The sequence below is a fragment of the Phascolarctos cinereus genome, unplaced genomic scaffold (genome assembly GCF_003287225.1).
Source record: "Phascolarctos cinereus isolate Bilbo 61053 unplaced genomic scaffold, phaCin_HiC Scaffold_4;HRSCAF=312, whole genome shotgun sequence".
Taxonomy (NCBI): Eukaryota; Metazoa; Chordata; class Mammalia; order Diprotodontia; family Phascolarctidae; genus Phascolarctos; species Phascolarctos cinereus.
The window spans coordinates 82,848,590-82,858,437 of NW_027555847.1; the positions used below are offsets into that span (position 1 = coordinate 82,848,590).

The 9,848-nt window shown below is 37.9% G+C and overlaps 1 protein-coding gene across 27 annotated transcripts in view; it reads left to right on the forward strand.

Moving 5' to 3' along the window:
- PBRM1 (polybromo 1) overlaps positions 1-8,326 on the forward strand; it is a 120,456-nt gene extending 112,130 nt beyond the window's left edge. For 18 of the 27 annotated variants that reach the window (XM_020971512.2, XM_078152315.1, XM_078152320.1 and 15 more), the window contains 4 exons: positions 11-166; positions 3,865-3,935; positions 4,073-4,289; positions 5,397-8,326. In XM_020971512.2, the coding sequence (XP_020827171.1) occupies positions 11-166; positions 3,865-3,935; positions 4,073-4,289; positions 5,397-5,569 (617 nt within the window). In that variant the 3' untranslated portion in view covers positions 5,570-8,326. The remainder of the gene's footprint in view (positions 1-10; positions 167-3,864; positions 3,936-4,072; positions 4,290-5,396) is intronic. The other 9 variants (XM_078152306.1, XM_078152313.1, XM_078152314.1 and 6 more) reach the window with 1 other exon arrangement.
- Positions 8,327-9,848: the final 1,522 nt, after the last annotated feature.

The window sequence follows — 9,848 nt, forward strand, 5'->3', positions numbered from 1 at the left end:
GTCCTTTAAGGCATGATAGGTGGCTATCCGCCAGTCCTGCCACCTTTGCAGGGGCCAGTTGATGGCATTGTTAGCATGGGCAGCATGCAGCCACTTCACCCTGGGGTGCCCCCACCCCACCACCTTCCGCCAGGTATGCCAGGCATCCCAGGCATCCCACCACCGGGTAAGAAATCATCCTCATTCACTCATTATCTCATCTTCACTTTTTCATCTTTCTTCTGCAGCCAGGTATTTTAGAGAATACCTGCCCCTTTGTCTTCTTACACTATTGAGGAAGAGGCTAGTAATAACCATCAGGAGAACCAGTGTTATGTTGCTACAGATACTGAGCATGTCCCTGTAGATACCTGATTTAAAAGGAGCAGCATGGTAGAAGGCCAGGCAAAGTAAACAAACTAATCTAAAACCTGTATCACTGAATTCATCCTACCAGGGCCTGAAAATGCCACATACAGCCTAAGAAAGACTGTACAATTACCCAAATTCTTCAGAGCCTTATTTCTGTGAAAGGACTTGGTACAGTCCTTCCCTGATGCAGTCTTATCTCACAGAAGCTATTCTCAGTAACTACAGAAAAAAGTCAGTTTCCCTCTCCTATTTTTCTGCTCCTTCTTAAATGGATTGTGAAGGAGCAACTGTCAAAAGAAATTGGGGAAAATCATCAGAAAATAGCAATGCCTCAGAAATTCTGGTTAGCAGTTTGTAACAGATTGAAGGAATATTAATTAAGCTGAAGGATGGATAGAAGGGAGGTTATGAGTCTCAGCTGAATTTAGCTCAGTTGATTCCCCCAAACTAAATACCCTGGCTTGTGTGCTGACCCACTCGATAAGCATTTTAGGTAGCAACATGATATCAAAATGGTTTTATTCAGCTTGACCTTTTTTACAAGAATTCCTAGAAAATCAAAGGGCATGTTTTGGAAGTATTAAGTGACGGGAAAAGTACATAAATTGCTTTCTGACCCAGAACGATTGGCCATCTGCTTGCTTTGTCTTCTGAGAATTATGACTTTCAAATGAATCCAGAGGCAACTGGGCACCTCTCTCATCAGAGGACTAGCTCTCAAATTCTACCTGAGTGATGCTGGCAAGTCACTTAACCATCCAGGCCTCAGATTCCGTGTCCATAAGAGAGGGAAGCTTCTGAGATCCCTTCCAGCTCAAGTTTATTACCCTATGAAGTTAGTCCACTATGTATAGTTATAAGCTATAAACTCAGTTAATAATCTGATCTTTTAATACAGCAAAACTTTATAAAATATGTACTATCTGTAAGGCCCTATGTTCATCTCACACACACACACACACACACACACACACACACACACACTTTTTAGACTAGGAATCCCTGAAGCTTCAGGAAAGTTAAGTGAGTCTCAAAATTACTGAGTTCCAAACAGTTCTAAGGAGATGATATTAAAGCATTTGTGGGATATGTGAAGCAGAGGTACTGGCTTCTAGGGCCTTTTTACACTAAAAATTTGAAATCTATAGAGAAGCCTCAAGAATTATTGGATGCTGATGGAAAAAAATTTTTTTTCTTTTGAAAAAAGGCTTCTGGAAAGTATTTAAAAGGTTGGGAGTTGTTAAAAGAATCATTAGAACAGGGAAAGTTAGGGGTATGTTACTAGAGAGGAATGGAGACGTTTGGTTCTGTGTAACTGTGATACGAGTGTGAAGTTAAGTGGCCCATTTTTACATGTGGCATGAAAAAATTGATGTCATTAATTTTTAATCATACTTTGTAGCTGCCTCATTGATTTAATAGTTAATTGTTTTTAATTATCCAGTTTATCCAATTATCTACATCCTAATAGAAACTGTCAAAAACACCAGCATCTTAGACAAGCAGACACTTTGTGATGAGTGGTCAAGTTTTCTCTGTCTCTCCGCCTTCCCAGTGCCCCTAGATACACATTTTTTAAAAGTAGATATGTTTATATAGACTTAAAATAATAGGTCAAAGTTCTTATATGTAATAAGACTTTTCATGAGAATAATAGTATGATTCTTAACGTGCTAGAGGAGTAAGTTTATATCAGACATATAAACACAAAATTAAAAGTGCTGCAGAGATAACTCATGTTCTTTCTGGCCACCATCTTAGCAACAGTAACATGAATATCTGGGACAGGGAAACAGAAGAGAGAAAATGGATTGGTTTTGTGTTAGCCTGCAGAGCCTTTCTATGGCACACTCGGTGCTGGCACCCAGTAGGCGCCAGCATGGTCTGTGCTAACATTTGTGGCAGATCCATGTAAGCATCACAGGCAGTAGAGTGGCTGCTTGCCTCAAGTCAGGCAGCTCATATAGTAATTTTCTCTCTTCTTTCAAAACAACAAAAATGAGCCCCAAATACTACAGGGAAAAATATCTTGTCAGTGACGTCGCAGGACAGTTGGCCTCCCTAGATCCCTAAAGAAACATCTGCACTCTGGGTAAAGCAGGGTGAATTAGAATAGGAATGTCCAGGGAAAGAAAATCTCACCCAGCACCATCTATGCAGCAAGTCAGCAGGACCAGAGATGAAGCAACCACAAATAAGAGCTTTCACAGAGTAAAGTCCTGGCTTTTTAAAGAACTAAGTCCTTGTTTCATCAGAAAAGCCAGTAGATGAGATAGGGATTGAAACAAGCCTAGAAAACTGAACTGAGTTTTACAAGAATATTAAAGGATACCTGTGAGACAACAGTTGCTGGTGAAAGGTCACCAAAGGAACTTAAAAAAATAGATTACTGTCATAGAAGATATTACAAATACAACAGTAGCACAAAAGTCTGCCTTTGTCATGCCCATAGTAATTTTGAATATTAAGTCATAGCAATTAAAAATGAACTTATTTTAGTCTAATGCCTAATGACAGCACAAATATGAGAGATGCAAATATTTTCTGTGCCAGTCAGTGCTAGTTATAATTATAAAGCCAATATTTTCATCTTCTGGTTTATTTTTATATATTGCACTGGGAAGCCCTGCTGAATAATAATAATAATTGTGATGATACGACTTTGGATTTTTGTAGCACTTTTTACTTTTCACCTATCCATCCATTTATAATTTCCTTCCTCTTTTAGCACTTTATACACTCTTGAGTTTAATGCCAATGTCACCCGTTACTGCACATAATAAAAACCCTAGATCTGAGGGTTGTGCTGCCAAACAGAAGACAGAAACCTTAGACATAAAGGTTCACTCTGGCCATAGCCAGTTGGGGGGGAAAAACTCTTGAGGATTTGTAAAAGTTTTAAGCATTCATTAAGGTTCAGAGCATAGACATTTAAGTTCAAGTTAGGTCACTGTTTTTGTTCATGGAAATAGCAGCCTTCAAAACCAGGAAGACCTGGGTCCAAGCCCCAGCTCAGACACATATCGGCTGGGAGACCTTGGGCAAGGCCCTTCACTTCTCTATGTTTGGGACAATTCTAGAAGACTTTTTTTTTTAACAGGGTTAAGTGACTTGCCCAGAGTCGCACAGCTAGTAAGTGTTCTGAGGCCAGATTTGAACTCATGTCCTCCTGAATCCAGGGCAGTACTCTTTCCACTGCACCACCTTGCTGCCCTCCAGAAGACTTTAGGTTTCAAAAAAAAACAAACAACAACTGCTCACCCCAATTCCAGATCCAGAGAGAAGAGTTTCCTCATGAGGAGTTCTGTATACCAGTGAAATGGCAGGTCCAGTTCCTATCCCTCAAAAATAAGCAGGATTCTAAAGCTGCATTGAGTGTATTGTGGACACAGCCATAAAGACAAAAAGACATAGGGCCTTGCGGCATAAATGACATAATCTCTTATCAGAATGATTTTTCTGTCCCTGTACTTCCTGAACCTCTAACTGTGTTAATTACATTTTAAAACATAGGTGTGATGGGCCAAGGAGTATCCCCCATTGTAGGACCTCCAGCACCGGGAGGGAGTCCTTACGGACAGCAGGTAAATCACTTAGCTTGGTCTCCTCCATGTCCAGAGTTCTGCCCATCTGAGTGTATGCATGCCTCTGTGCCCTGTGTGCTGAACCTTCTTCTTTGTGAAGACAGACATGCTCATTTCTTGGTCATGTCCCATTTCAGATGGGAATTCTTGGGCCCCCAGGCCAACAAGCACCACCTCCGTATCCCGGCCAGAATCCAGCAGGCCAGCCTGTCATGCAGCAGCCAACAACACCAATGTTTGTCTCTCCCCCACCAAAGACACAGCGGCTTCTGCATTCAGAGGCCTACCTGAAATACATTGAGGGGCTCAGTGCCGAATCAAACAGTATTAGCAAGTGGGACCAGACCCTTGCAGGTAAGAATAGAGTATCTACACCAGGCAAAGCTAATGCCTGCTTGGATTTGGCATTTTCAGTTCATGGTATTTTCATTTTCAAAGCAATTTATATGGCATGTGTGTCAGTAGTTTATATTTTGGTACTGAAGTTTTAGAGGCAACTGTTCATACAATGACTTTTGGTTAAACACTTACTAGCCACTGAAAAATACAAAGAAATCCCAAAACATTTTAACTACAGGCTTTGAACTTAGTGATGCGAGGTAGTAAATACTATACAGCACAATGAAAATCTATTTCTGCCAGACTTTAGTGTTGCATTTTGTATTGAATATGACTGCCCTGTTTTCAGTAAATTCTAAGTTTATCTGCTCAGGCATAGAAATGAATTTTGCTAAAACTTAAGTCATTAAAAATAATCACATTAACCTCGAAAAGTAATGTATTTCAATTCAACAATATTTATGTATTTTCAGGAGTCACTGACCATAATATATAAGCATTAACCTAATCTATAGTGAGAACTCAGGAAGCTTAAATCAAGGAAAATGTTTTAATCCTTTCTTTATTATTGTTCATGGGAATCATAATAACCTATTTGTATAGCATTTAGAAGGTTACAAAGTGTTTTCCTTACCACAACTCTAAAGTATGAGTTCTGACAGGTGGTGAATGGGGTTGTAGTAGAAAGAGTGTTGGACTCAGTTATGAGCTCTGGCTTTAGTTCCCAGCTCCAACATTTACTAGCTGTGTGACCTTGGACAAGTTAGTTAACCTCTCTGAACCTTAGTTCAATTATGCTACTTTTCAGAACAATGAGAAAAGAAAGATGTTTTTGTCAACTTCAGATTGCTATAGAGATGTGAATTGTGATATCCCCCATTTTACAAATGAGGCATCTGAGACTCTGGTGGAACTTGCTCCTGGTCCCACAGCTGGCACGTGGTGCAGTTAGGAATTGTAATGAGTTGGCTGTAATAGACACCAACTGAAATGATAGGGAGAATGGATTTGGAAATATGCCACAGTGAAACTTCACAAACTTTGTTCCCTACTTTAATAAATGTAGTAAACCTTAAGAAAATGAAAGCTGAGGTTAGGTGATCACTCTGTTTTACTTCTCAGCCCGAAGACGAGATGTTCATCTATCAAAAGAACAAGAAAGCCGTCTTCCTTCACACTGGCTGAAAAGTAAAGGGGCCCACACTACAATGGCAGATGCCCTCTGGCGCCTTCGTGATTTGATGCTTCGAGATACCCTTAACATTCGCCAAGCATACAACATAGAAAATGTTTAATTGCATAAATTACTTTCTTTGATACAAACATAAAAGAGTTTTGTGGAACAATAGCTGTTTTAGTTACGGGGGGGATAACAAAACAATAATTTTTATTGCATTTTATTGTACATTGCAAGACCATTTTTATATAAGGACACTTTTAATAAGCATATTTCAATTTGTTTTTGTTATATTAAGTTGACTTTATCAAATACACAAAGATTTTTTTGCATATGTTTCCTTTGTTTGAAAGCCAGTTTCATATTTGGTTGTATGTGTAGACATGGAGTTATCTTTTTACTTGTTGCCATGAATCTGATACCATTGGGGGTTTTTTTATAAAAGAAAAACAGACCAAAAAAAAAAACCATGAAAAAAACAACTGTTTACAAATTAGTTTAAAATGACAATGAAATGTGAAGTTAGTCCTAGTTTACATTGTAGGAAAGTATGTCTGTTCTCGTGCCTGCGTGTTTTAAGGCACTTCCAGCAGAAACCATTGCTTACGGGTGAATTAAAATGCTTTTTCAAGAAGAAATATTAGAGATTTGGCAGATTTGTAGAGACTTCGATCTGATCAGTAGCTACTCAATGGGGAGCAGCTGGGCATTCTTCTGAAGCTTTTGCCTGTACCCTAGACCAGTCCAGTACAGCAAGCACATTTTCTTGTGCTTCATTAAATGTCTGGGTAGTAATTGACCTTTACAAAGACGTGCATAATCTTGTGGAGTCTTAACAGGCGATTGTATAGAACATTTTCAACTGTTTAAAAAGAATTCACAGTTTGTCTCCACATGTTCTGTTAGATCTTATGAAGTTTTCAAATTCATATGTTAAAAAGCATTTATGTTCACACTGGAGTATTATGGTGGCTGGAGGTGATTTTTAAAACATATAACCCTTGCTTTAAAAATAAAATACAGCAGTGTGTAAAAGTTGAAACCTACACTGAAAATGAAATTATGAGAATCAGTTACTCACAGTCCTTTTTTTTTCTCCCCATTTTTCATTCCTATGCGTGGCATTTTTTTCTCCAAGTTTCAAGATTGTAAGTTTCTACCATTTAGGACTTGCTACACGTTTTCAGCCAAAAACTTATGAGCTGCAACTTTTCTGTTTCAGAAATATTTTTAATATTAGCTTAAATTTTTGAATTTCAGGGGGTAATAAGTGCATTTAGAGCTGGGGGGAAAATCACTAAGAAAATGCTTTCTGAAAAGGCCACACAGATCCCATACACATTAGTTTAGAAATATTTCATTTCCTGTCTAACCTTATAGTGAACACTCTTCAGGTGGCAGCTTACTTTTAGAGCATCTATCCAGGAAAATGCCCAGGCAGCTGGACAAAGCTTTCACATGCTGCTATAGACTACATCACATCACTTTGGGGGGAGGGGGGTATTGGTGTTTTTGAGAGTGGTTTTATCATATAACCGCAAAAGAACTCCTATTTTTTTTTCTAGTAGGCATTAGTTACCCCAATGTGTAAATGCCATTCTTATTAAATCATGACTATAGAGCAGAGAAACTCTTTTGTCTCTATATATACTTAAATACAGTAGGCCGTCATAACTGCCGTAGTCAACCACTGGATCTAAATCTTCATCAAGTATTTCTAAGTAATTTCAAACACTTTTTTAAAAATTTATGTTACTGTCTTGTTAGAATACATCTCAGTGACTAGAGTTTTTGCTGTTTTCACCACAAAGATTAAGACATTGAACTGAATCAGATAATGAACATGTCCTAGTTCTTTGTTTATCTGAGCCATCCAACCACCATCATGGACTGTATATTAAAATCAGATACTTTTATTCCTAGACATTAACAAAATTACACCAAAGAGCCTGGAATTAATTTTAGTTAAGTTATTTATTTATTTTTTAAGTTTGTTTTACTTTATTTTATTTGGGGCCTGGATAAGACTCCTTTTGGGAGCCTATTAGAAACACTTATTTCAGCAAATGAAATGGTTGCTGTTATTGAAGGCACTAGAAGCTGGGAGCACTCCTTTTTCAACCCCTTTCCCCGCTTCATTGTCACTGTAAGAACTAACCAAATCAACCCTGGGTCTCCTTTAAGGTCATGCAGAGCAGTGCCATTGAGGCTATTTGTGGGCCCAGTCAAGTTTGTTTGTTTTGTTTTGTTTTGTTTTAACTGTGTATTTATTTTAGAATCATGTCTTTCTGTGTATTTCTGTGGAGAATGTCAGTAAAAATTTAGGAGATAGGATTTGAGGTCTGCAGTCTAGAATTTCATACCTAACCAAAAAAAAAATTTTCTAATTCAAGTGATTAAAAAAATAATAAAATAACCACACATTTTTCCTGTGGTTTTTAGAACCTCTGGTTTGTATGGCTGTGGAAAATATGTTGGCCTAAACAGCATTGTAATATTTTTAAAGCGCAAGTATGTATGGGAGAAAATTGGGTTTATATGCAAAGTAAGAATATAGATTAAAATAGTGTATGTATTTTCAGTCAACTGGTTGAAAGCCATTAATTGCATTTCTCACACACAACACACATACAAACCCTTTCCCCTTCAAGAGAAAAACAAAAAATTACCTGTGCAAAATCTCAAAATTGGTGTTGGTGACTTTTCAGCTTAAACGTTTTCAGACCTGTTAAGTCGTGGTTGGTTTATCCTTACTTCTGTATCAAAAGGGTTTTAAAGTGGTAACCAGTCTTATAATATGTATGTACCATCATTTTGTTCATCTGAAGCTTTTTAATCCAAATAAAAATGGAGTTTGCAAAGTGATTTAGATTAATCAGGTCTGATGGTTCCATTAAGGTTTTGTTGACAGAATTTAGTTTCAGGAATGTATGGCTCCTAAAATATGTGATCATATAAAGACTATGATAAATCTTTGATTAAAAAGACTTGGAGTTTGGCATCGGGAATGCCTGTCACACAGGAAGAGAACATAGCAAGTAGAAAAGAAGGCCCACAATGACCTGCTGGTGTTGCCCACTGACACTGGGCTCAGTGAGACTTGACCAGCCATGCCCAGCATGCCACTGGAGCAGGCAATCAGGAGATTCCTAATCTAGCCTGGCACCGTAATATAATGTGAAAGACAACCCCAAGTAGAAGTTGCAATTCAAGGTCAAGCAGAAGCTAAGTTCAGTTGTAGGGTGAAGACAGCATGTTATCCATAAAAAATAGCGCTGCAGTAGGTGAAGTACACCACTCGTATGGACAAGAAAGTATGGCTTTGGTATGTCTAATATGCGTTTGTGTGTAAGACATTGGCACTTTTTAAAAGAAACTGTTAGTGTTAGTCAAATTCAACCAATTCTTGCTTTTCACATCACTTTGCAAAGTCCATATGATTTCCTTGATATCCCAAAAAAGTAGGAGGCTTTAAAAACTATTAAATATAATGAGCAGTAAAATATTTGGAGCTACCTTTTCATGTACTCCCAATGTATCCCAGGAGGGAATGCGCCGTGAGAACAGAGAAACCAGAAAACTATAGTCTACTTTTTCTGGGGAGATTTGGAAAATGTAAAAAGTAAGCAAAGGCGAAATCATTTTTCTTGACCCAAAAAAAGTTGCAACCTTGTTGCTAAACTAAAGGAAATCCTTGGTTGAATTGTGAATGCTACTAAATTATAAGAATAGAAATTCAGTCTTCTTGGAGAAACTTGGATGGCTTCACAGGGGAAGGTATTGCTTTGGGGGAAGTGTAATAATCTTAATGGGTACTTTGCAGTACAAAGGATTTAGATTAGGTAAAACATTATTGCCTGATAGTCTCCTAGCCATTAAAATGAGTTGTCAGGGAAAATGGTAGGATTCTTTCCTGTAGAGATAAATAAAAATGATCACTTTTGTCATAGGCAAAAAAAATGAAATAAATGGCCCCTTTTTGAGGACTGCCAGACTGTATTTTCAGATGTTGGGGAAATATGACTCTGACCTTGCAGATTTTCTGCTGTTAAAAGGTAATGTCATGTAGTATTAGGGGCATTAGATTTAGATTCAGAAAATCACTTACTGCCTGCATAAAAACAGTCAAGTCAATTAACTTGGGCCTCAGTTTCCTTATTTGTAAAATGAGGTTAGAGTAGATGATCATCCCTTCCAACTCTAAAACCTATGAAAATGTGATAAATTAGCAGCAACAGGCATTGCTAATCATTTTTTGCTACTATTAAGCAAGTCCTGTGAGTTCATCTTCAGTGTAAGGAACTCTCCAAATGAAAGTCCCCTCCACCAATAAAAGGTTGACAACTTTTCTGTACCTTACTTATCAAGTTGTCTGGGATACAAGGAAGTGTGACTTC